Source organism: Eubalaena glacialis, chromosome 13 (genome assembly GCF_028564815.1).
Source record: "Eubalaena glacialis isolate mEubGla1 chromosome 13, mEubGla1.1.hap2.+ XY, whole genome shotgun sequence".
NCBI lineage: Eukaryota > Metazoa > Chordata > Mammalia > Artiodactyla > Balaenidae > Eubalaena > Eubalaena glacialis.
Window position 1 is genome coordinate 31,911,558 of NC_083728.1, and position 26,499 is coordinate 31,938,056.

At 47.2% G+C, this 26,499-nt stretch overlaps 1 protein-coding gene across 8 annotated transcripts in view; it reads left to right on the top strand.

The window, feature by feature from the left end:
* Window positions 1-26,499, top strand: part of SMOX (spermine oxidase) — a 46,180-nt gene that overhangs the window by 10,271 nt on the left and 9,410 nt on the right. For 6 of the 8 annotated variants that reach the window (XM_061207829.1, XM_061207832.1, XM_061207834.1 and 3 more), the window contains exons 2-3: window positions 11,852-12,085; window positions 15,645-15,871. The exons of 1 other annotated variant lie outside the window; for it this stretch is intronic. In XM_061207829.1, coding sequence (XP_061063812.1) covers window positions 11,878-12,085; window positions 15,645-15,871 — 435 coding nt within the window. In that variant the 5' untranslated portion in view covers window positions 11,852-11,877. The remainder of the gene's footprint in view (window positions 1-11,851; window positions 12,086-15,644; window positions 15,872-26,499) is intronic. One more of the 8 variants, XM_061207835.1, reaches the window with a different exon arrangement.

The following is a 26,499-nucleotide window of genomic DNA, read 5'->3' on the forward strand; positions in this document are numbered from 1 at the left end:
AAATCAAGGACAAAGGGCTGTGGTCTGGCAAGCCTTAAGCCAGTCCATGTGGGGCAGGGAGACTAGGGTGGCTGCCCTGCAGCCCACCTGACTAACGCCCTGGCCAGGAGGCAGGTGATCTCCCGGCGGCAGCCCCAGTTTTGGCAGTGTAGCTGGGGTAAGCTGCCAGGCTTGGGGATACCTCCTGCTAGCCCCGGGTGCCTAGCACAATGTGTGCAGTGTCAGTGTGTGGGGATGGGTAAGACAGAAGTGCCAGGCTGAGGGCTGTCCTTAGGCCTGCTGCCCCGGGAGGCTGAGTGAGGGCCTGAGAGGTGGGCAAGTGCTGGGTAGAGAGAGATGAGCTGAGCATTGTCAAGCCCTGCTTTACCCCTCACTCTGTCTGGGTGGCCTCCATCACACCTGTGAACCTTTCTGATGTTTCCTCATCTATAAAATGGGCACCAGGGTGTTTGGGAGGATTAAATGATGCCATGAATGGAAAGTGCCCAGCACGGGACCTGGCACATGAAGGGCTTAATAAATAGAGATTTGCTATGGGGTTTATCTGTTGGCTGGATTTTTGGGGGATGTTTTCTTTTTTCCATGTTGTGATCATGCACGCCACCTTTGCTCTGTGATAAACCATGCTGAATGGGGGTTGGGGGTGGGGGATGAGCATAGAAGAGGGAGTTTTGCAGGAAGAGAGTTTATAGTGGAGGGGACCCTCTTCCCACAAGTACTGCCTGAACCCAGCAAAAGCCTTGGACAGCCCAGCCTTGCTGTCAGGGCTGCGGTCTGCCCTGTGGGCCAGGAGCACGAGTCCTGGGCTGGGCAGAGTGGGGACTCACCCGTGGCTCAGGAGAGAGGATTGGCCTGCAGGAGACCCCCCTCCCTGCCCCCCCTCCCCCAGGGGCTGGAGCCGAAGCACAGACGGGCTTTGTGCAGAGTCACGAGGGGCCAGCAAGGGGAAACTGCACCGGCTGAGCTGTCTCACAGGCCTCAGTTCTTGTCAGTGGTTTTGAAAGAGTCAGGGGAAAGTGCTGACTGTGCTGTCCTCCTTCCTTCCAGAACTGTGAGGCCTGTGGCTCCTGGCAGGGAGAGGGGAGAAGCCCGCCGGGAGGCTACCTCTTCATCTGCCAGCTCACACCTCCCAGGCTTCAAGTGCCCCATCTGCTGAATGGGTGTATCTCCGTGTGGGGACACTAACCCAGGTCAGGGGCTGGTCAGGGCCATGCCTGCATGTGATGCCCTATGCAGTGGGGCTGGGAGAGGGGCCCTGGGCTGTGTGTTTGGAGGCAGGCTCAGCCCTTCGATGGGAGACGGCCTGGAGAAGCGTTCCCAACTCTTGTGATAGCCCCAAGGAGAGAACTGGGCTCTGGAGTCAGACCACCGGGGCCCTCCTCCCACCTGTGGGTCTTGCACCAATTTTTTGTCTTTCCTACCTCACAAGCTTGTTGTGAAGGGGAAAGGAGATGACCACTTGACACAGAACTTGTAAGGGTTGGTCCTGGTGTCATGACTGGTCACCCAAGTCATCCTGACTCCATCCTTGCTCTTACCCACATATTTTGTCATTCAGCAAGTCCCTAGGAGGTCACCACAGCACTTTTGCCCTCTGGTCCTCTCCTGCCTGTCACTTCCTCTGTTCTGGTGTCCCCTTGTCAGAGAGGCTTCCCTGACCTCCCTACACAGAGCAGCTGCCTCTCCCCTTACCTGCTTTGCTTTGTGGCACCTGTCACCCCTGATCCTCCAAGGGGAGGCATCTGGCTGTTTCAGTATCTCAAGTGCCTGGTACAGAGTAGCACTCACTCAACTTTTTTTTGTTGTTGTTGTTCTTGTTGTTTTTATTGTGGTAAAATATACATAACATAAAATTTATCATTTTAACCATTTTTAAGTATAGAGCTCAGTGGTATTAAATATATTCACATTGTTGTGCTACCATCACCACCATCCATCTTCAGAACTATTTTTCATCTTCCAAAACTGAAATTCTGTATCCTTTAAACAGTAACTCCCCATTTCCTCCCTCCCCTGCCCCTGACAACCACCATTCGACTTTCTGTCTCTGTGAATTTGACTACTCTAGGTACCTCATGTAAGTGGAATCATACAGTATTTGTCCTTTTGTGACTGGTTTATTTCACTTAGCATCATGTCTTCAAGGTTCATCCATGTTGTAGCATGTGTCAGAATTTCCTTTTCAAAGCTGAATAATATTCCATTATATGCATGTACCACGTTTTGTTTATTCATCCATCGATGGACACTTGAGTGGATTCTACCTTTTGGCTATTGTGAATAATGCTGCTATGAAGGAGCGGGAAGCTGCCTTGAGGGAGACAAAGCATAAATCTCTCTGAAAACTTCTGAGTGGTAGCCTAATACCCATTAGAGAGCAGACCAGGTGTGATGGCAATACCCATTTTGCAGATGAGAAAACAGAGTCTTCCCTCAGAGTTAGACCCCATCCCTGCACCCTGGGTCCTCTCTGAGGGAGCAGTCCCTGTGAGCAGAGGTACATTACAGGTGTTCAATGCAGAGCGCTTTGGGAGTTGGGCAGCAGCTGGGGAGGGAGGACAGAGGGAGACCCTCAGCCTAAGCTGGAAGGTGGGGAGTGGACCTTGGGTACTGCCTGGCCTTTCTGGTCTCTCTGCCTCCTCTACTCCTGTACAGGCAGATCCCAGATGTTCTGGGCTGGCTTGGAATCTGCATTTGGAATCTGCTGTAGAGAAGTGATTCTTAACCTTGGCTATATGTTAGCATCATGTAGAGTCCTTAAAAAATTTCCATGCTTGAACTCCACCCGGAAGAGTCTGATTTAGATGACCCAATCTCCGGGCTTGGTATTGGTCTTTTGTAAAAATCTCCAGGTGAGTCTAATGCACAGTCTGGGAAGGCATTCCTGTCTCCTGGGCCTTGTATGCTGTAGGGCCTGGGCCAGGCTCTCTGCTCACTCAACCCCAGCCCTGAGTTTTAGAAAAGAGGGAGCTGGGACCCTGAGTAGGATGGGGAGTTTACCTTGGGTCTCTACTCTGAGGGGTCTCCAAGGAGAGAGAACTGCTGACTGTTAGTTACCTGGTGCTGTGTAACAAACTACCCCAAAACTTAGTAGTTTAAAATGGCAATAAACAGTTATTATCCTTATAGTTTCTGTGGGTCAGGAATTTGGAAGCAGTTTAGTTGTTTCTGGTTTGAGATCTCTTAGGAGGTTGCAGTCAAGGTGTTGGCTGGGAGTGCAGTCATCAGAAGGCTTCACTGGGGCTGGTGGATTTGCTTCCAGGGTGGTTCAGTCACATGCTTAGCAGGATGGTTTGGCTGATGGTAGGACTCAGTTCCTTGCCTCTCAGTGGGCTTATGTGGGTTTCCTCACAACATGGTGATTAGCTTCCCCTCTTGTAAGCAGTCTAAGAGAGCAAGGTGGAAGCCACAGTGTATATTACGCCCTAGTTTTGAAAGTCACACTCCATATTTCTACAATATCCTATTGGCTACACAGATCAGCTTGGGAGGGGACTGTAGGGCATGAGTACCATGAGGGGAGGATCATTGAGGGCCATCTTGGAGGCTGGTGACCATACAGATTGTCCTGTTTTTGCAGTTTCAGCCTCACAGACCTTGCCTGGGAGGAGCAAGTGCCCCCAGTAAGTGGTGTGGCCCTTCTCTCTTACTTGTCTATTCCTCCCTGTCATCAGACCATAGCAGTGCCACTGTGGGGTGGTGTAGTTCTGAGGCCTGGAGGTCTTGCTTTGGAGTCATCATGCAGGAGGGTCTGTGACCTCTCTACTGGCTGGATTTCCCATCCCCACCCATGTCTGATGTCCTGGCCCAGCCATCCCTGTGGTGACCCCACTAGTGCAGACTTAGGCCTGTAGGAAAACTAATATAAAAACCATTGCTGCTACGTGCCTGGCTCTGGGCTAAGCATTCTGCATTGTCACACTCAACCCTGTGAGGCAGGGACTCTTCATCCCCATTCTAATGATGAAGAAACTGAGGCTCAGGTCACTCATCTAAAAAGTTGTGGAGCCTCAAACCACTGGTATTCAAAAACAAGGGCCTGTATGAAAACCATGGTGCAATAAGGTATTCCCCAAAGAGGAGACTATTTAGCAAGCTGAGTCATCAAGGGAAACATAAGGCAAGTGTGTGTGTGTGTGTGTGTGTGTGTGTGTGAGAGAGAGAGAGAGAGAGAGAGAGAAAGACAAAGGGAGGTGGGGAGAGAGGGAAAGGGAGAGAGAGAGAGGAAGAAAGGTGTCTTCCTGGGGTTCCCCAGGGGCCATGGTGACTTGGGTGCCTCAGAACAGGGCTGGTATGGTCTTGAGGCTGGTGTTCTCTCTCCAGATTCAGCCTTTCCCAGGGTAGTGAGTGACTGTGAGTACCATCTCCCATCAGCCCTACCCTGCTCATGGACTGATTTGATGTCACCAAGGGCAGTCTCACACCAACGTAGTCACTGGCATAGTAACCAGTTCTGTGGTCTCTTACATTTCTGTGGTTGATGACTTCCTAGGGGGGTGGGTTTAGAGTTTGGGTGTCACATCCTGCTCAGAGGGAGGGAATCCAGGCCATGAGGTCTCATCCTAAGGATTGCTAAAGGGAGCCACAGTGAAACCTGTGCCTTTAGGACTTTGCTGAGGAAAAGGAAACTGGCTAATAAGGTCTAGGGTCAGGGCTGGCCTCATTCAAGGTAGGGGTGACTGTTCCCATTCTACAGATGGGGTAACTGAAGCTCAGGTGCTAATGGACTCACCCAAGGGAATGCTGGTTAGGGACAAAAGCTGCTGTCTGGGCAATTTCATCTTCTCCAGGAGTGGCAGCCATCATGTCAGACCCCTGACCTCTCTCTGGGCTGAGGGAGCGTGGGCTGTGCCTGCCTCTGGAAGATCTGGGATCTGAGGGGAAGAATGTGGGCCTTGCTTGCAGAGAGGTGACCTGGCCAGTTAGGACCTCTGTGTGCAGACACACACAAAGATGGGAAACCAGGGCATGCATGGATCAGAGATGGAAGCTGAGCTGGTGGGGCTGGCCCAGATTTTGAAAGGTTCATAGGAGATGTTTAGATGACTAGTACCTGATCTGATCTATTGTCAGAGCATGATCCATTCATTTTTGCTGAAGGTGGATGGGATCTCTAGGATGGAGTTTGGGATAAAGCTCTTTGGGTGTGAGTATGGGGGCAGGAATGCAGTCCTGGACTCTGCCCTGCTCCATCTCCACCTCTGTTTCTCTCTCCACTGCCAGCTGAGCTTTATGCCCATCAGAAAGACCCAACCCTTTCTCTGACTTCTGTCCATGCTTTCTTCCCCTCCTCCACCCCCACTCAGGTAGTCTCCAGTTTCTGTCTCTGCAGGCAGCTATAAGCTGGGGTCCTGAAACAATTCACTCAGGTCTGTCCCACCTTGCAGAGCATCAAGGGGAACCGAAGCCAGCCAGAGCACTCACCTCTCCAGGAATACCTTCCCCTCCTGCCCACCAGTGCCTTTGTGGGCCATGCCTTTGGCTCTGACCTCCCCTCCCTCAAACACTGAGTTTAGGGCTGTCTTTTTCCATGCAATACAGGCTCCCCACTTCTCTTCTGAAAAAGCCTTACAAAGCCTTTTAAAATTGTGTTTTTAGGGAGTTTACACATCTGGTTGCAGGGAAGAGGTGTTGCTAATAAAGATATTGTGCTTGGAGAAAAGTCTAAGTGCCAGGAAGGAAGATGGGGCCCCTAGAGCCCCTTCCTCATGTCGGCCTGTGAGGGCCAGAGGACACTGCTGGCTGGAGGGCTCTGCAGAATGAGGCCCCGTGCCTTGTCTCTTTTACTGACTGAGCTTAGGGTTGGCTAATGGCCACTGTATCTGATGCCTACTCCCCACCACTTCCCTGGCCAAGACTGGTGGGATGGTCAGGCTGAGTCAGGGTTGGGGGTCAGTCAAACACAGGTTGTGGGATAGTATGATTGATGTCAATATCAAGGTCCACTCTGATATTAGGGTTGGGGCCAAGGTTGAGGCTGGAGTCTAAGCTCAGGTGAAGACTTGGGTTCTTTTACACATGAAATGGAGCTCTGGGTCCTAGGAGAGGTGGCTCCCTCCTCTGTACTAGTCTCTTTGGGGATTATCCTCCCTCTCCCTCCCACTCTGAGGTGGCCCTGGCAGGTGGCCACACCTTTTACCTGTGCTATCATTTAATTCTCCCAGCAGTCCCACCAGGTAGCTGTACCCCCATTTTACAGATGGGAAAGTTTAAAGACTGAAGGAGGCAGGCAGTTAAGCATCAGATGGGGCTTAGATAACTATGTCCAGGAGGCGGGGTACAGATGCTGTGTCCTTGGGGTGAGTTCAGAGGTATTGGCCAGGTGGGGCCCAGAGAAGGGAAGACACTGGTCTGGGGTCACCTGCCAAGAGAGACTGAGCTGGGGCCCGAATCCAGGTCTCTGGGCTCCCAGGCCAATGTTCTCTCCCTTCCCCCTGTGTCTTCTGGGCTGACAGGCTGCTCCTGCCCTGTCCCCACGTTTATACACCCCAACCTACCTTCCGTGGCTGGCCAGGCCTGGCCCAGAAATCCTACTTCTTTCACTTCCTGGCTGGCTGGCCTGGGTGAGGAGGACTGGGAGGGTCTGGCTGGGAGGAGTTCAGGCTCAGTCTCTCCTTGGGTTTTAGGGGTGGGAGGAGCCTCATGGGCAGACACAGAGCCCCTTTGTCTGGGCCGCTGTGCAAAGCAGCTGGTCTGGGATTTCTGGGCGTTTTTTACATTTGAAGAATAATTGCATTGTCTGGGGGGGGGGTCCTCGAGAATCCAAATCTGCACTCCCCCCTCCCCCCCTCCCCCCCCCCCCCGCCCCCGAACTGCCAGGCAGTCCAGAGAGATTCCTCAGGACCAGTACCCCAGCTTCCCTCCCCCTCCCTTCCTCCTGTTAGAAGCCTGAGGCAGAGAGGGATTCCTTCAGGGAAACTGAGGTTGGGTTGCTGCCCTAGGGCACTAGGAGTATCTGTTGGGAGGTGACACTTGTAAGTCCCTGATGGGGAAGGTGCAGGTGGCCCCCAAAGCCCTGGACAGAGCTCACATGAGCAAATGTGTGGCTTAGAGGAGAGAAGCCTGCTCATTGGAAAGGGTGGGCCCATTTTTTTTTTAATTAATTAATTTCTTTTGGTCGCACCATGCGGCATGTGGGATTTTATTAGTTCGCTGACCAGGGATCCAACTCATGCCCCTTGCATTGGAAGCACAGAGTCTTAACCACTGGACCGCTAGGGAAGTCCCGGGGTGGGCCCATTTTGGAGTGCTTCAGCTGTTGCAGTCTGGACCCTAAGGTCCAGGTGGGCTAAATGCCTTGGCCATACTCTTCTCTGGGAAATGGTCATTCATCCGGGAGTGACCTTGAGGAAAGGACAGGGAGACAGACGTATTTGGGAGTAGGCTGTGTTCAGAAGGGAGCCAAGGATGGGCAGACTTCTTTTGTTTCTTCTAAGGGGCAACTCTGGAAGGGTATGGGGCACCTGGGAGGCTGGGCCCCTTGTGGCATTGTTTTTGTTGTAGTGGTCACTGTTAAGGAGGGAAGTGACCTGCTGATTGCCTGATGAGCTGAAGTGGACTCCAACACTGAGGAGGAAGTGGTGTCCTGCACCAACCTGGGTCACTGACCCTCCTTGTGATTCACTCCCAGGGCCTCCTAGTCTTCATCCATCCTTCTTTGGTGACCCTGCCATGGGACAGGGCCTTTCTTCCCTCTTCTTTCCCTGCTGCCTTCTTTCCAATTTGGCTTCTTGGGCAGGTTCAGTCAGGGCAGTGTTGGCTCTGGCCTGCAGGGGGAGGTGGTGGCCTGCAGGCCAGAGAAGTGGGGGTGGGGGTGGGGGTGGAGCGAGGTGGGGTAAGGGTGGGAGGCAGTGGGGCATTTGGGCATGTTGAATGGGGGTGGACCTGATTTCTTGAAGCCACTAGGCATGGCCTGCCTGGGGACACGGCGGCCCCAGCCTCCCACCCCTATTTTGCCTTGGAAACAGGAGCAAGTAGGCAAATGTCTGTTGCCCTGTGCCTCCCTCCTCCCCCTCCCTGCCTGGCTGAGCCAACATTTTTTCTTCTCTCCTTTATCTGCTCAAAAAAGTACAGGGTGTTCTGTTTCTCCTGTGCATACAGATCAAGGAGGGGGATGTTATTTATTTATTTATTTAATTTACTGAAGGCAAGAGAAGGACAGGGAGGCACCAAGGAGCATTAAGTGATTCTTCTTAGGCATTTTCTCATAAGATTAAAAAAATTCCAAAGGAAGAGATGACACAAACCAACAGAAAACAAATGTGCTCCACCCCCATCCTGAGATAAGAGGGCCCAAAAGTCCAGTTCATCATTTAGCTGAGGGCCCAGCACACAGTAGGTGTTGCTACATACAGTTTTCTCTTTCCATTCAGTTTGGACCCCAGGGTACATTGGCTCCATGGGCCCTTATGGGGGACCATGAGGCAGACGACTCATTTTTCCCATCTGTGGACTGTGCATGTGGCTTCTCTGGCTTCTTGCGGGGGCCCCAGGGGTTGACAGGCTCATCTGGGACAAGGCCTGTGGAGAGACAGAACTATGGGGTTAGCAGTGAGGGCCAGGGGAATAGGTGACCTATATGGTCCCTGTTTACTTGCTCTCACCATGGGCATATGTGTGATGTCTATTTGAGTTGAAGGTCTCTAATATGTTGGGAACTTGGGGTCCTTTCTGTGTTCATCTTAAAGGCAGACTGCCTGCCTGCATTTCCCACAATCCATTCCTGAAGCCTGTACCAAAGGCAGTCTATTCATAATTTAGCTACAGAACTTTACAAATGATTTTCCCACACAAGGCTCTTAAAAATGCTGACAATCTCTTGACATCTATATAGGGCCTTACTTAACTGTCACAATAATGCAGTTAGGACAAGCTGGGCCACTTCAGAGAGAAGGAAAGGGAGGCTGGGAAGCCAGGAAGTTCAGGTAGCCCCCTGGGAATGCACCACTGCCCCAAGCATTCCTTACCTCTACCCAAGGCTGCAGTTTATCCTAATCCCCGGGTTTTCATAGGTGGTGCTCCAGGGAGCCTGGGAGGTTCTGCCATGAGACCTTAGGGACCTCAGGGGGTAGCAGGAACTCCAGTTTCAACCCAGTTACACCCTGGTCTCCACAGCCGCTTTTCGAGAAGGGGTTCCACCAGTAAGGTCTGAAAACCACTGTAGCGATCCCACCCCTTTACTGTGTAAAAGTGGTTGTTTTGGGGAGGGCGGCCTCAGGCTGGGGGTGGGGCTGGAGGCCCAGAGAGCAGCGCACAGGCAGAGCCCCCTAGTCCTGGGGAACTGGGGCGTGGGGCCGAGGTGGGCAGTCTCGACTCTGGCTTAGCATAGCAGGGTGCCCAGCTGTGGAGGCCGTTAGCAGCAGCTCTGAGCTCCCTGTGTGTTTACAAACCTGACGCAGAGCACGCTCCTTGCCTGCACCGCGGGGCGGACTCTTCCTCCCTGCTGGCCTCTGGTGCAGGCAGCCACACCCTCAGCTCTAATTTTACTCCTCTAGTCCTCCGCCAGAACCTGGGGGAGGGAGGGGAAGGTGGCAGAGGGGGAGAGGAGGAACGGTAAGGGGGAGGGGAGGAAAGGGCTTGCGCCAGCTCTGACCTCCATGCTCCCAGGAGGCCGAACAGAACATCACTGGGACGGGGGTGGGGGGTGGGGTGGACCGCAGAAGAACAGAAGGACATAGGAGGGAGGAATGGGAAAGCCGGGACACAGGCTCTCCTAGAAGAAGGCAGGGATCCAGGCTGTGTGGGGAGCCCCGGCCTCTGAGGTTCTCTGGACCTCGGGCGCCACCTTCCGGCCCTCTAGGGAACCAGTCCCGCACCGAGTCGGCCGCCTGGGGGTGGGGGGTGGGGTGTAGTTTGGAGGGAGTTTGGGGGCAGGAGTGGGGTGACATTCCTGTCCGTGCCCAGGTGTGGCATCGGCAGGTGAAGTGGGCGGGGGAGGTGCAAGGAGCAGCTTCTCAGACTGAGAATATTTAGAAAAAGACCGCTTTTAAAATCTGTGATAAAAAGATGTTAGAGGTGGGGTGGAAACCTAAGTGGTCAGACCTTGAGGCGTGTGAAGGAGGAACTTAGCGCACAGTTTTTATTTTATTTTTTATAGTGAACCAGGAATGAATATCTGAATAGTTATTGAGATGTATATGCATACGTATATATAGTGAGTGGCACAAATCCTAAGTATACAACTATGTACATTGTGTAACCACCATTCATATAAAGATACACATTCCTTCCACCCCAGAAAGTTCCCTTCTGACCCATTTCACTCATTCCCCTCCTCCCAGTCTCTCTTCTGTCATCACAGATTCATTTTACCTCTTCATGAATTTCACATAAATGGAGTCATACCATATGGTGCTCTTTTGTCTCTGGCTTCTTTTGTTCAATGTAATGTTGCTGAGAGTAGTTTAGTTCTGTTTATTGCTGAAGAATATTCCCTTGTATGAATATGCTACAAATAGCACAATATATTTATCTATTCTTCTGTTGATGGACCTTTGGGGTATTTGTTTTTGGTTATCATGAATAAAGCTGCTATGAGCATTCTATGTCTATTTGGTGGAGTATACCCTGTTTCTCTTGGGTGTATTCTTAGGAGTGGGATTGCTGTGTCATAGGAAGGGTTTTACTTAGCTTTATTAGGTATGGGTGACAGCTTTTTATATGCCCCCTGTCCACTGCTCAGCAGCTACTTTCCACTCACATTCACTCCCCTGTTGTTAGGTCCTGGATACTATGGATAGTATGGATAACTAACTGGACAGTATGCAACTTCTGCCACTGAAACCTTAGGCAGCTTGGGTCAGGAAAGGAATAGGGACAGGATCAGATCTGAGCGGCCCCTTGGGATGGCCCACAGATACCTTCAAACCCTTGTAGTCACTCCAGGAATAGAAGGGTAGCTTCTCCCAGCCCTGGGGCCAGATTCAGGGACCCCCTTGGCCTCCCGTCAGCTCCCTAGGCTGGCGTCTCTGAGCAAGCTGGCTTAGCGTAACTGTCAATTTGATGTCTGGCCTCTGGTGCCACGGGTCCTCATGGTCCACTGTTTCCTGGGCTCTTTGCTGCTTTGTGGTAACTGAGGGGCTGGGTGGCCTGGGAAAAAAACTGGAGACCTACCCGGAATAGCAGAGGTTCATTCGATACCAGCCTCGTGGCACTTTCTGGGGGGAGGGTGGGACTGTGTCCTGCCTACCAAATTGCCACCTCATTGAGGCTGTGAAAGACTAGCTGAAAGCAAGAGGAGAAGAGAAGACAGGGCAAGGGAGAGTGAGGCAAGGGCCAGGGAAGGGAGGGAGAGCAGAGGGTCTAGTGCAGTGTGTGCAAGTATCCTGGGGTTGGCTCCAGCACACTGAGGTCTGTACAAGCATCCTGGGGTCCGTGAGAGCATCCTGAGGTCAGTGTGAGCTGGACCACAGCAGTGGTACTGGGCTGTGCTGGGCTGTGCTAGGCTGTGTTGGTCCAAGGTTAGCAGCACCAGGATCAGTTTCTCCTGATTTTGACCTTGGTGATACAAGACCAAGACTCTTGTCTTGCTGACTCTTGTCTCATCCTTGGGGAAGAGGCGGTGCCTAATAGGTTTGAGATGGGATTGATGGATTTCAGGGGTTTGGGGTGGGCTGTCAGTTCTCCTTTTTGATGATGGGGGCCCATGGTGCATCCTCCCTTCCTGTTTCCTTCCCTGTGGCTCCCTCCCTCCTTCCCCACATCCTTCGGAGTTGGCTCTTCTTGCCCAGGTCCTCGGAAGGGATTGAGAGGGCTCAGGGTCCCCCCTTGAAGGCAGAGCCTGTGAGCATCTCTTGGGGCAGGTGGGAAGTGAAGGCAGAGCAGGTGAGCTGTGACCCCCTGCCCCCTGCAGGTTCCTAGGAGGCGAGTGTGGACGGTATGCAAAGTTGTGAATCCAGTGGTGACAGTGCGGATGACCCTCTCAGTCGTGGCCTGCGGAGAAGGGGACAGCCTCGTGTGGTGGTGATCGGCGCCGGCTTGGCTGGCCTGGCTGCTGCCAAAGCACTTCTGGAGCAGGGCTTTACGGATGTCACTGTGCTTGAGGCTTCCAGCCGCATTGGAGGCCGCGTACAGAGCGTGAAACTTGGTAAGTGCCTCAGTTCACCTCAGTCCAGTCATCTCCTAAGGTCACTTCTTATCTCCCAGTGCCCTGGCCTAGCCTGAAATCTCATTATTTTATCTTCTTCCGGGGGTTAGTGTTCTATCATGCATGCTGCCTGGGCATTTTCCCTTCCTTTGCCCCCCTCAGCACCCTTCTGAGGTGGGCAGGATGGGGCTCTGGCCTCTATTTTTGGAACACGACCTAGAATTCACAGTGTTTAGGAGGGAAAGGACACCCAGAACCAAACTTCGCAGTGGGTAGACTGGTTTCTATTTCACAAGAAGGGGAATTATGCAAGTTTCTATTAGTTGTTAACTTTTGAGTATGAATTAGTGTATCATGACTGAGAGCTAGCCCTGGGACAATAGGAGCTAAGGGCAGTGGAGGTGGAAGAAGACTTTGGGCCTCCTTGTGAGTGATGGGCAGGTCTTAGGATTGTCCAGGAAGAGGGTCTGTCCAGGTTGCAGAGAAATAAGGCCTGTGGAGAAAGCAGCCAGATAAGAGACATACCCTAGGGGTGGGCAGGTTTTGCCAGGGGTCCTAGAGGGTGGGAAATTGCCTGAAATGCAGGTAGAAGTCAGGGGGGTTTCCCAACCAGGGGGTCTGACCATGAAAATGGCCCACTGGGACCACTCATGGTGGCCTGGAGTGTGTGGGCTACACTGACCCTCCAGAGGATTTTGTGTCTGTTGCTACATGGGCAGCAAGGCCAAGCAGATTCTGTGTGCTTACTTTTGATGAATGGGGCAATTGGCTCAGAGAAGTAGGTGGTCAGACTTAGAATAAGCAGAGGTTGAGGAGCAACCTTCTCTTTTCTTTCAAAAACTTTGATCACATTAAAAGTCTTCCCTTAGAGTATTTCCTGGAAGGTGTATGTGAAGTTATACATACTGTCTTCCCCGGGCACACACAGGAGTATGTGTTGGCAGTGAGGATGAAAGTGCAGTCCAAGGCATGTGCAAACCTGGGGACAGCCAGCTGGGAAGCCCTGAGACTCTTTGCTCAACACCTGATTGGCTGACTAGGAGCCTTAGGGATGGGATGGCTCCATTTGTGGTTCTTGAATCTTGATAAGACATTCAGGGTCTGACATAAAAGCAGAAGACGGGCGGACAAACAGCCCAGTTTCAGTGGTAGTTGACAGCCGAGACGTGCTGTGCAGGGAAGTGATGGTAGAAGGGAGGGAGGTGGAAGGGATGGGGCTGCAGGAGGCTGAGGGGATGCACATGGCAGGAAGCCTTCCTCAGAGGGGAGGGAGCTTGGGTGGGCCTCAGGTGATGAGGGGAGTTGGATAGGTAGTGAAAAGAAGGAAGGGGGTAATTGCACACATGGAATTGCACACATGATGTATGTGAAGAATCAGATCAAGGCAGACCCTGCCAGGATACGGGAGAGCAAATCCAGGCAAGGGCGTATGTGTGTGTGTTGTGTGTGCAGACACCCAGGGCTGAAAGCCCAGGCTGCAGTTGGACCTGCAGCAGTGTGAGATGCTAGCTGTGAATCCCGGTGGTAAGGGCAGCGGCGATGACCAGAAGCCCCAAGGACACCGTGAGGTAGATGTGGAGATGGTGCCTGGTACCCTTTGGATGCAGGATGTAACAAGGATGACAAAGGTGAGAGGCCTGTGGGAGAGGGCAGGAAACATCCTCAGACTGAGGCGTACTCTGGGCCACCCCACCTCCTTGTAAAGCTTGGGGGATGGGGTGGAGCACTGACCTTGCTGCTGACCTTGAGCTGATCATCTCGTTCCTGCTTATGCCTGGATACCCCATGCCTGGGCATCACTGCCCAGTGACTATGACTTGGAGCTCCCTGGTGTACCCTGGGGAGGGTACAGGCCCCTTTTGCTCCTATTGGGAGCTCAAACCAGGCAAAACACCTTGAGGAGCCTGAGGCTCTAAAGGAGAATTAGTAATAAATGTCCCCAGTGCCCCCCCCCCCACCAGGAACCCCGTGGAGGAAGAAGGACACTGGGTTTCTAGCTTTTCGTGCTTTCTGGTCTGCCCACTTTCCCTGGACAAAGGGACCCACACATTCTTGCCTCTGATTCCAGAGTCACCAGGAAATTCTGTCTTGCTGGCTGTGGCTTGAGGTTGATTGTGTTTTCTCTTGCTCTGTGTTTGGCACATAGATGCACACAGGGCTTTTTTTTTTTTTTTTTAAGTAACTGATGGTTTAATTAGAAGCAGCCCAGGAAAGAGAAGACACAAAAAAGAGAAATGCCCAGTTCCTGGGGTGAGGGGTGAGTGTTGTCTGTTATAGTGTATTAGATAACTATTGCTGCATAACAGACCACCCTAAAATGTAGTGGCTTAAAACAACACCATTTTATTTGCTGATATTCTGTGGTTCCAGAAATTTGGGTTTCTTTTCATGGTGGTCACAGTCTAAGAGGGTGAGAGTGGAAGCCACAAGGTGTCTTGAGGCCTAGGCTCTGAAACCACAAACATTGCTTTCATTGCATTCTATTAATCAAAGCAAGTCACAAGCCAAGCCCAGAGTCAAGGGGTGCAGAAAGACTCCATCTCTTGATGGCAGGACTGGCAAAGTCACGTTGCAAAGGGCCATGTGTGTAAGGATAGGAGGGATTATTGTGACCATCTTGGCAAAAAAGTTACCACACATGATGTCTTGAATCAGGCCTCCAAAAACAAAACGAAACACCAAAAACTTTTCCCTTCTGTTTTCCTTTCATTGTTTCAGCTTCCCTGGGAGCTAGGCAAGGGAGGAGACAAATGTATCACAGCATGCAGCATGAGAAAAGGAAACTGAGGCCCAGAAGAGGAAATAGGCACAGGCACAGTGACAACTTGCCTCAGAGCATCTGATACCTTGGCTATGGATGGGGTGGTAAAATGAGCCACCAGCCCTGTCCCAACTTGGGCCCAGGAGTTTCCCTCTGCCCCAGTCAGACTCTTAGGGTTCTGCCACCTGTGCCATAGGATGAGAAAGCTTAGTTTTCTCCAGAAGTCTGTTTTAGACTGCCTTGGGGAGGAGTCTTCCAAACTGGAATGTTTGCCCTCTTTCTTCTGCCCCAGACTGAGTTGGGAGGTGACCATTTTCCATCTGGCAGAGTGGCTTAGACTCTTGGGCCACTGGATTTTGAGGAATTGGAATAAGGCCAAATGGGGACCTTGGGTCTGGAAGGCTGGGCCTCCTCACTGGGTATTTCAAGTACCCTTGCTCCCCTCACTGGGCCCATTGTACCCACTGGTACCCATAGAAGTTCTCCTGAGGGGGAGGAGAGGTATGTTGTCTGGTGTTACCTTAGGAGAGTCTTCTAATTATTCCAGTGAGATGACTTGGTGTCAAATCATAGAGTTATTCAGGGTGGAAGTTAGCTATAAAGTGGAATCCATTTTGTGCCACATGTGGCTTCTACTGAGATATTTTCACTGAAGATTTTGGTTCGTTGCTAGAGCGGGACCTAATCCCCTTCCTTTCCCCTGTTGTTGGGGATGGAAGGATCCTCTTGGAGGAAGGAGGGTGAGGCAGTGTTCTGGCCCTCTTCCTTGCCCCTATAAGAGCCTATTGTCGCCATCAGGACACGCCACCTTTGAGCTGGGAGCCACGTGGATCCATGGCTCCTACGGGAATCCCATCTATCATCTAGCAGAAGCCAATGGCCTTCTGGAAGAGACAACTGATGGAGAGCGCAGTGTGGGCCGCATCAGCCTCTACTCCAAGAATGGCGTGGCCTGCTACCTCACCAACCGTGGCTGCAGGATCCCCAAGGATGTGGTTGAGGAATTCAGTGATTTATACAACGAGGTGAGGTATTAGGGGGATAGTTGGGCCCAAGGGTTTGTGGGGCAGGGAGTGCCCTGGCAGTGTGTGTGTGTGTGTGTGTGTGTGTGTGTGTGTGTGTATGTATCAGACTTGAGGGGGCTGGGTGACCTGCTTGGGTCTTCTACGATCCTGGTCATGTCTACACATTCTCTGGGCCCTGCATTTGGAAAATCAGGACAATTTGAGGGTAGAATGAAGACAATGAGTGGAGCAGTACTAGGTAAGAGATTATTGATACTCATGATTAAATATTTCCCCAGAAAGTCCTTAAACATCTTTTATTAGATTACTAGGTAAGTGGGTATGATTATTGTTGTTATTGCTCTTGGATACTCTTTTAAATGGTAATTTTAAAATACTTTATTTTCTAATTGTTCCCGGTGTATAGAATTATAACTGCATCTTTTTTTTTTAATTGAAGTGTAGTTGATTTACAGTATTATATTAGTTTCAGGTGTGCAGCATAGTGATTCAACATTTTTATACATTATACTCCATTTAAAGTTATTACAAAATAATGGTTATATTTCCCTGCTGTGTGCAATATATCCTTGTTGCTTATTTATTTTATACATAGTAGTTTGTATCTCTTAATCCCATACCCCTGTCTTGCCCCTCCCCCCTTCCTTCTCTCCACTGGTAACCACTAGTTTGTTCTCTATATCTGAGTCTATTTCTGTTTTGTTCTGTTCATTCGTTTTATGTTTTACATTCCACATATAAGTGATGACATAGAGTATTTGTCTTTCTCTGTCTCACTTATTTCACTAAACCTCTAGGTCCATTCATGTTGTTGCAAATGGCAGATTTTCATTCTCTTTTATGGCTGAGTAAAATTCCATTGTGTGTGTATATATATTATATATATATATATATATAACTATATAACTATATATTTTAAATCTATCTACCTATCTATCTAACATCTTTATCCATTCGTCTGTTGATGGGCACTTAGGCTGCTCCCATAGCTTGGCTATTGTAAACAATGTTGCAGTGAACTTTGAGGTATAAGTATCTCTTCAAATTAGTGTTTTCTTTTTCTGTGGATATATACCCAGGAATGGAATTGCTGGGTTATATAGTAGTTATATTTTTAATTTTTTGAGGAACATCCCTACTGTTTTCCACAGTGGCTGCACCAATTTACATTCCCAGCAACAGTGCACAAGGATTTCCTTTTCTCCACATCCTCACCAACATTTATTATTTGTGTTCTTTTTTTTTTTTTTTTAAACATCTTTATTGGAGTATACTTGCTTTACAATGGTGTGTTAGTTTCTGCTTTATAACAAAGTGAATCAGTTATACATATACATATGTTCCCATATCTCTTCCCTCTTGCATCTCCCTCCCTCCCACCCTCCCTATCCCACCCCTCTAGGTGGTCACAAAGCACCGAGCTGATCTCCCTGTGCTATGCGGTTGCTTCCCACTAGCTATCTATTTTACATTTGGTAGTGTATATATGTCTATGCCACTCTCTCACCCTGTCACATCTTACCCCTCCCCCTCCCCATATCCTCAAGTCCATTCTCTAGTAGGTCTGTGTCTTTATTCCCATCTTGCCACTAGGTTCTTCATGACCTTTTTTTTTTTTTTTCCTTAGATTCCATATATATGTGTTAGCATACTGTATTTCTTTTTCTCTTTCTGACTTACTTCACTCTGTATGACAGACTCTAACTCCATCCATCTCACTACAAATACCTCCATTTCATTTCTTTCTTTTTTTTAAATTTTATTTATTTATTTATTTATGGCTGTGTTGGGTCTTCGTTTCTGTGCGAGGGCTTTCTCCAGTTGTGGCAAGTGGGGGCCACTCTTCATCGCAGTGCGCGGGCCTCTCACTATCGCGGCCTCTCTTGTTGCGGAGCACAGGCTCCAGACGCGCAGGCTCAGTAATTGTGGCTCACGGGCCCAGCTGCTCTGCGGCATGTGGGATCTTCCGGGACCAGGGCTCGAACCCATGTCCCCTGCATTGGCAGGCGGATTCTTAACCACTGCGCCACCAGGGAAGTCCCCATTTCATTTCTTTTTATGGCTGAGTAATATTCCATTGTATATATGTGCCACATCTTCTTTATCCATTCATCCGATGATGGACACTTAGGTTGCTTCCAGGTCCTGGCTATTGTAAATAGAGCTGCAATGAACATTTTGGTACATGACTCTTTTTGAACTATGGTTTTCTCAGGGTATATGCCCAGTAGTGGGATTGCTGGGTCGTATGGTAGTTCTATTTGTAGATTTTAAGGAACCTCCATACTGTTCTCCATAGTGGCTGTATCAATTTACATTCCCACCAACAGTGCAAGAGTGTTCCCTTTTCTCCACACCCTCTCCAGCATTTATTGTTTCTAGATTTTTTGATGATGGCTAATCTGACCGGTGTGAGATGATATCTCATTGTAGTTTTGATTTGCATTTCTCTAATGATTAATGATGTTGAGCATTCTTTCATGTGTCTGTTGGCAATCTGTATATCTTCTTTGGAGAAATGTCTGTTTAGGTCTTCTGCCCATTTTTGGATTGGGTTGTTCGTTTTTTTGTTATTGAGCTGCATGAGCTGCTTGTAAATCTTGGAGATTAATCCTTTGTCAGTTGCTTCATTTGCAAATATTTTCTCCCATTCTGAGGGTTGTCTTTTGGTCTTGTTTATGGTTTCCTTTGCTGTGCAAAAGCTTTGAAGTTTCATTAGGTCCCATTTGTTTATTTGTGTTTTTATTTCCATTTCTCTAGGAGCTGGGTCAAAAAGGATCTTGCTGTGATTTATGTCATAGAGTGTTCTGCCTATGTTTTCCTCTAAGAGTTTGATAGTGTCTGGCCTTACACTTAGGTCTTTAATCCATTTTGAGTTTATTTTTGTGTATGGTGTCAGGGAGTGTTCTAATTTCATACTTTTACATGTACCTGTCCAATTTTCCCAGCACCACTTATTGAAGAGGCTGTCTTTTCTCCACTGTATATGCTTGCCTCCTTTATCAAAGATAAGGTGACCATATGTGTGTGGGCTTATCTCTGGGCTTTCTATCCTGTTCCATTGATCTATATTTCTGTTTTGGTGCCAGTACCAAAGTGTCTTGATTACTGTAGCTTTGTAATATAGTCTGAAGTCAGGGAGCCTGATTCCTCCAGCTCCATTTTTCTTTCTCAAGATTGCTTTGGCTATTCGGGGTCTTTTGTGTTTCCATACAAATTGTGAAATTTTTTGTTCTAGTTCTGTGAAAAATGCCAGTGGTAGTTTGATAGGGATGGCATTGAATCTGTAGATTGCTTTGGGTAGCAGAGTCATTTTCGCAATGTTGATTCTTCCAATCCAAGAACATGGTATATCTCTCCATCTATTTGTATCATCTTTAATTTCTTTCATCAGTGTCCTATAATTTTCTGCATACAGGTCTTTTGTCTCCTTAGGTAGGTTTATTCCTAGATATTTTATTCTTTTTGTTGCAGTGGTAAACGGGAGTGTTTTCTTAATTTCACTTTCAGATTTTTCATCATTAGTATACAGGAATGCAAGAGATTTCTGTGCATTAATTTTGTATCCTGCTACTTTCCCAAATTCATTGATTAGCTCTAGTAGTTTTCTGGTAGCATCTTTTGGATTCTCTATGTATAGTATCATGTCATCTGCAAACAGTGACAGCTTTACTTCTTCTTTTCCGATTTGGATTCCTTTTATTTCTTTTTCTTCTCTGATTGCTGTGGCTAACACTTCCAAAACTATGTTGAATAATAGTGGTGAGAGTGGGCAACCTTGTCTTGTTCCTGATCTTAGTGGAAATGGTTTCAGTTTTTCACCATTGAGGACAATGTTGGCTGTGGGTTTGTCATATACGGCCTTTATTATGTTGAGGAAAGTTCCCTCTATGCCTACTTTCTGCAGGACTTTTATCATAAATGGGTGTTGAATTTTGTCGAAAGCTTTCTCTGCATCTATTGAGATGATCATATGGTTTTTCTCCTTCAATTTGTTAATATGATGTATCACGTTGATTGATTTGCGTATATTGAAGAATCCTTGCATTCCTGGAATAAACCCCACTTGATCATGGTGTATAATCCTTTTAATGTGCTGTTGGATTCTGTTTGCTAGTATTTTGTTGAGGATTTTTGCATCTATGTTCATCAGTGATATTGGCCTGTAGTTTTCTTACTTTGTGACATCTTCATCTGGTTTTGGTATCAGGGTGATGGTGGCCTCATAGAATGAGTTGGGGAGTGTTCCTCCCTCTGCAATATTTTGGAAGAGTTTGAGAAGGATAGGTGTTAGCTCTTCTCTAAATGTTTGATAGAATTCACCTGTGAAGCCCTCTAGTCCTGGGCTTTTGTGTGTTGGAAGATTTTTAATCACAGTTTCAATTTCAGTGCTTGTGATTGGTCTGTTCATATTTTCTATTTCTTCCTGGTTCAGTCTTGGCAGGTTGTGCATTTCTAAGAATCTGTCCATTTCTTCCAGGTTGTCCATTTTATTGGCATAGAGTTGCTTGTAGTAATCTCTCATGATCGTTTGTATTTCTGCAGTGTCAGTGGTTACTTCTCCTTTTTCATTTCTAATTCTATTGATTTGAGTCTTCTCCCTTTTTCTCTTGATGAGTCTGGCTAATGGTTTATCAATTTTGTTTATCTTCTCAAAGAACCAGCTTTTAGTTTCACTGATTTTTGCTATTGTTTCCTTCATTTCTTTTTCATTTATTTCTGATCTGATCTTTATGATTTCTTTCCTTCTGCTAGCTTTGGGGTTTTTTTGTTCTTCTCTCTCTAATTGCTTTAGGTGCAAGGTTAGGTTGTTTATTCGAGATGTTTCCTGTTTCTTGATGTAGGCTTGTATTGCTATAAACTTCCCTCTTAGAACTGCTTTTGCTGCATCCCATAGGTTTTGGATCATCGTGTCTCCATTGTCATTTGTTCCTAGGTATTTTTTGATTTCCCCTTTGATTTCTTCAGTGATCACTTCGTTATTAAGTAGTGTATTGTGTAGCCTCCATGTGTTTGTATTTTTTACAGATCTTTTCCTGTAATTGATATCTAGTCTCATAGCGTTGTGGTCGGAAAAGATACTTGATACGATTTCAATTTTTTTAAATTTACCAAGGCTTGATTTGTGACCCAAGATATGATCTATCCTGGAGAATGTTCCATGAGCACTTGAGAAAAATGTGTATTCTGTTGTTTTTGGGTGGAATGTCCTATAAATATCAATTAAGTCCATCTTGTTTAATGTATCATTTAAAGCTTGTGTTTCCTTATTTATTTTCATTTTGGATGATCTGTCCATTGGTGAAAGTGGGGTGTTAAAGTCCCCTACTATGATTGTGTTACTGTCGATTTCCCCTTTTATGGCTGTTAGTATTTGCCTTATGTATTGAGGTGCTCCTATGTTGGGTGCATAAATATTTACAATTGTTATACCTTCCTGTTGGATCGATCCCTTGATCATTATATAGTGTCCTTCTTTGTCTCTTGTAATAGTCTTTATTTTAAAGTGTATTTTGTCTGATATGAGAATTGCTACTCCAGCTTTCTTTTGATTTCCATTTGCATGGAATATCTTTTTCCATCCCCTCACTTTCAGTCTGTATGTGTCTCTAGGTCTGAAGTGGGTCTCTTGTAGACAGCATATATATGGGTGTTGTTTTTGTATCCATTCAGCCAGTCTGTGTCTTTTGGTGGGAGCATTTAATCCATTTACATTTAAGGTAATTATCGATATGTATGTTCCTATTCCCATTTTCTTAAATGTTTTGGGTTTGTTATTGTAGGTGTTTTCCTTCTCTTGTGTTTCTTGCCTAGAGAAGTTCCTTTAGCATTTGTTGTAAAGCTGGTTTGGTGGTGCTGAACTCTCTCAGCTTTTGCTTGTCTGTAAAGGTTTTAATTTCTCCATCAAATCTGAATGAGATCCTTGCTGGGTAGAGTAATCTTGGTTGTAGGTTTTTCTCCTTCATCACTTGAAGTATATCCTGCCACTCCCTTCTGGCTTGCAGAGTTTCTGCTGAAAGATCAGCTGTTAACCTTATGGGGATGCCCTTGTGTGTTATTTGTTGTTTTTCCCTTGCTGCTTTTAATATGTTTTCTTTATATTTAATTTTTGATAGTTTGATTAATATGTGTCTTGGTGTGTTTCTCTTTGGATTTATCCTGTATGGGACTCTCTGTGCTTCCAGGACTTGATTAACTATTTCCTTTTGCATATTAGGGAAGTTTTCAACTATAATCTCTTCAAATATTTTCTCAGTCCCTTTATTTTTCTCTTCTTCTTCTGCGACCCCTATAATTCAAATGTTGGTGCGTTTAATGTTGTCCCAGAGGTCTCTGAGACTGTCCTCAGTTCTTTTCATTCTTTTTTCTTTATTCTGCTCTGCAGTAGTTATTTCCACCATTTTATCTTCTAGGTCACTTATCCGTTCTTCTGCCTCAGTTATTCTGCTATTGATCCCATCTAGAGTATTTTTAATTTCATTTATTGTGCTTTTCATCATTGCTTGGTTCCTCTTTAGTTCTTCTACGTCCTTGTTAAATGTTTCTTGCATTTTGTCTATTCTATTTCCAAGATTTTGGATCATCCTTACTATCATTATTCTGAATTCTTTTTCAGGTACACTACCTATTTCCTCTTCATTTGTTAGGTCTGGTGTGTTTTGACCCTGCTCCTTCATCTGCTGTGTGTTTTTCTGTCTTCTCATTTTGCTTATCTTACTGTGTTTGGGGTCTCCTTTTCACAGGCTGCAGGTTCGTAGTTCCCGTTGTTTTTGGTATCTGTCCCCAGTGGCTAAGGTTGGTTCAGTGGGTTGTGTAGGTTTCCTGGTGGAGGGAACTAGTGCCTGTGTTCTGGTGGATGAGGCTGGATGTTGTCTTTCTGGTGGGCTCGTCCACGTCTGATGGTGTGTTTTGGTGTGTCTGTGGCCTTATTATGATTTTAGGCAGCCTCTCTGTTAACGGATGGGACTGTGTTCCTGTCTTGCTAGTTGTTTGGCATAGGGTGTCCAGCACTGTAGCTTGCTGGTCGTTGAGTGAAGCTGGGTCTTGATGTTGAGATGGAGATCTCTGAGAGATTTTCGCCGTTTGGTATTACGTGGAGCTGGGAGGTCTCTTGTGGACCAGTGTCCTGAAGTTGGCTCTCCCACCTCAGAGGCACAGCCCTGATGCCTGGCTGGAGCACCAAGAGCCTTTCATCCACACGGCTCAGAATAAAAGGGAGAAAAAATGGAAAGAAAGAAAGAAAGAGGATAAAATAAAATAAAATAAAGCAATTATAATAAAAAATAAGAAAAAAAATTATTAAGAATAAATTTATTAAGAAAAAAAATTTTTTTTAATTTTTAAAAATAGATTTATTAATTTTTTATACTAAAAATAAGAAAAAAATTATTAAGAAAAAATTTATTAAAAAATTTTTTTTTAAATTTTTTAAAATAAAAAATATGAAAAAACAGTAAAAAAAATTTTTTTAATTTTTTAAAAATAGAAAATAAGGAAAAAATTATTAAGAAAACATTTATTAGGGAAAAAAAATTTTTTTAAGTAAAAAAAAAAAAACAAAAAAAAACGGACGGACCTAACCCTAGGACTAACGGTGAGAGCAAAGCTATACAGACAAAATCTCACCCAGAAGCATACACATATACACTCACAAAAAAAGGAAAAGGGGAAAAGTTAATATATCCTGCTCCCAAAGTCCACCTCCTAAATTTGGGATGATTCGTTGTCTATTCAGGTATTCAACAGATGCAGGCACATCAAGTTGTTTGTGGAGCTTTAATCCGCTGCTTCTGAGGCTGCTGGGAGAGATTTCCCTTTCTCTTCTTTGTTCGTACAGCTCCTGGGGTTCAGCTTTGGATTTGGACCCGCCTCTGCATGTAGGTCGCCTGAGGGCGTCTGTTCCCCGCCCAGACAGAACGGGGTTAAAGGAGCAGCTGATTCGGGGGCTCTGGCTCAGTCAGGCCGGGGGGAGGGAGCGGTACGGAGGAGGCGGGGCGAGCCTGCGGCGGCAGAAGCCGGCGAGACGTTGCACCAGCCTGAGGCGCGCCGTGCGCTCTCCCGGGGAAGTTGTCCCCAGATTACGGGAGCCTGGCCGTGGCGGGCTGCACAGGCTCCTGGGAGGGGCGGTGTGGAGAATGACCTGTGCTCGCCCACAGGCTTTCTGGTGGCGGCAGCAGCAGCCTTAGCGTCTCATGCCCGTCTCTGGGGTCCGCGCTGATAGCCGCGGCTCGCGCCCGTCTCTGGAGTTCGTTTAAGTGGCGCTCTGAATCCCCTCTCCTTGCACGCCGCGAAACAAAGAGGCAAGAAAAAGTCTCTTGCCTCTTCGGCAGCCGCAGACTTTTTCTCGGGCACCCTCCCGGCTAGTTGTGGTGCGCTAGCCCCTTCAGGCTGTGTTCACGCAGCCAACCCCAGTCTTCTCCCTGGGATCCGACCAAAGCCCGCGCCTCAGCTCCCAGCCCCCGCCCGCCCCGGCGGGTGAGCAGACAAGCCTCTCGGGCTGGTGAGTGCTGCTCGATGCCGAGCCTCTGTGCGGGAATCTCTCCGTTTTTCCCTCTGCGTCCCTGTTGCTGTGGGATCCGCGCTGATAGCCGCGGCTCGCGCCCGTCTCTGGAGCTCGTTTAGGCGGCGCTCTGAATCCCCTCTCCTTGCGCGCCGCGAAACAAAGAGGCAAGAAAAAGTCTCTTGCCTCTTCGGCAGCTGCAGTCTTTTTCCCGGACTCCCTCCCTGCTAGCACCGAAGCCCGAGCCCCAGCTCCCAGCCCCCGCCCGCCCCGGCGGCTGAGCAGACAAGCCTCTCGGGCTGGTGAGTGCTGGTTGGCACCGCTCCTCTGTGCGGGAATCTCTCCGCTTTGCCCTCTGCACCCTTGTGGCTGCGCTCTCCTCCGTGGCTCCGAAGCCTCCCCCCTCTGCTACCCGCAGTCTCTGCCCACGAAGGGGCTTCCTAGTGTGTGGAAACCTTTCCTCCTTCACAGCTCCCTCCCACTGGTGCAGGTCCTGTCCCTATTCTTTTGTCTCTGTTATTTCTTTTTTCTTTTGCCCTACCCAAGTACGTGGGGATTTTCTTGCCTTTTGGGAGGTCTGACGTCTTCTGCCAGCGTTCAGTGGGTGTTCTGTAGGAGCAGTTCCACGTGTAGATGTATTTCTCATGTATCTGTGGGGAGGAAGGTGATCTCCGCGTCTTACTCTTCCGCCATCTTGCCCTATTCCCCATTTGTGTTCTTTTTGATGATACCTGTTCTGACAGGTGTGAGGTGATATCTCATTGTCATTTTAATTTGCATTTCTCTGATGATTAGCTACGTTGAGCATCTTTTCATGTGCCTGTTGGCCATCTGTATATCTTTTTTGGAAAAATGTGTATTCAGATCTTCTGCCCATTTTTTAATCGAGTTGATAGTTTTTTTGATATTGAGTTGTATGAGCTGTTTATATATTTTGGATATTTACCCCTTATTGGTCATATCATTTGCAAATACTTTCTTCCATTCAGTAGGCTGGCTTTTTGTTTTGTTAATGGTTTCCTTTGCTGTGCAAAAACTTTTAGGTTAAATTAAATTAAATTTGTTTTTGCTTTTGTTTCTTTTGCCTTAGGAGACTGATTAAAAAAAATATTGCTACAATTTATGTCAAAGAGTGTTCTGCCTATGCTCTTCTAGGATTTTCATTGTTTCCATTGTTACATTTAGGTCTTTAATCCATTTTGAGTTTATTTTTGTATATGGTGTGAGGAAGTGTTCTAATTTCACTCTTTCACATGTGGCTGTTCACTTTTCCCAACACCACTTATTGAAGAGACTGTTTTTTTTCCATGTATATTCTGCCTCCTTTATCAAAGGTTAATTGTGTGTGGGTTTATTTCTGGGCTCTCTGTTCTGTTCCATTGATCTATGTGTCTCTTTTTGTGCCAGTACCATGCTGTTTTGATTACTGTAGCTTTGTAGTATAGTCTGCAGTCAGGGAGTGTGATACCTCCAGCTTTGTTCTTTTTTCTCAAATTGCATTGACAATTTGGGATCTTTTGTGGTTCCATATAAATTTTAAGATCATTTTTTCTATTATGTGCAAAATGTTATGGGTATTTATAACTGATTTTTATTTATTGATTTTAGCTACCTTGCTAAATTATTATTTTAACTCTAATACTATATCTATTAATATACCACATTAATTTATGTTCTAATGGTATTTTGGAATTTTATGTATATAATCCTATACCAAAAAAATGAGAATTTTGCTTTTTCCTTTCTAATCCTCAGACCAGCGTTGTCCAATGGAATTTTCCACGATAATGGAGATGTTTTAGACATCTATCCAGTATGGCAGTCACTAGCCACATGTGGCCTTTGAGCTCTTGAAATGTAGCTAGGAATACTGAGAAACTAAATGCTTAATTTAATTTTAAATTGCTATAGAGATCTAGTGGCTATTGTATTGGACAGCATAACTTAAAACTATTAATTTTTTTTTCTTGCCTTACTGCACTGTCAATCTCCAGTACAGTGTTGGATAGAAGTGTCAATGGCACACATCCTTGTCTTATTCAGGTTTTAAAAAAGAATGTTAATATTTTTAGTAACTTTCAGTGGTGCTGAAAAGAACTGCAAAGAACAAGCAAGGTAACATGTAGAT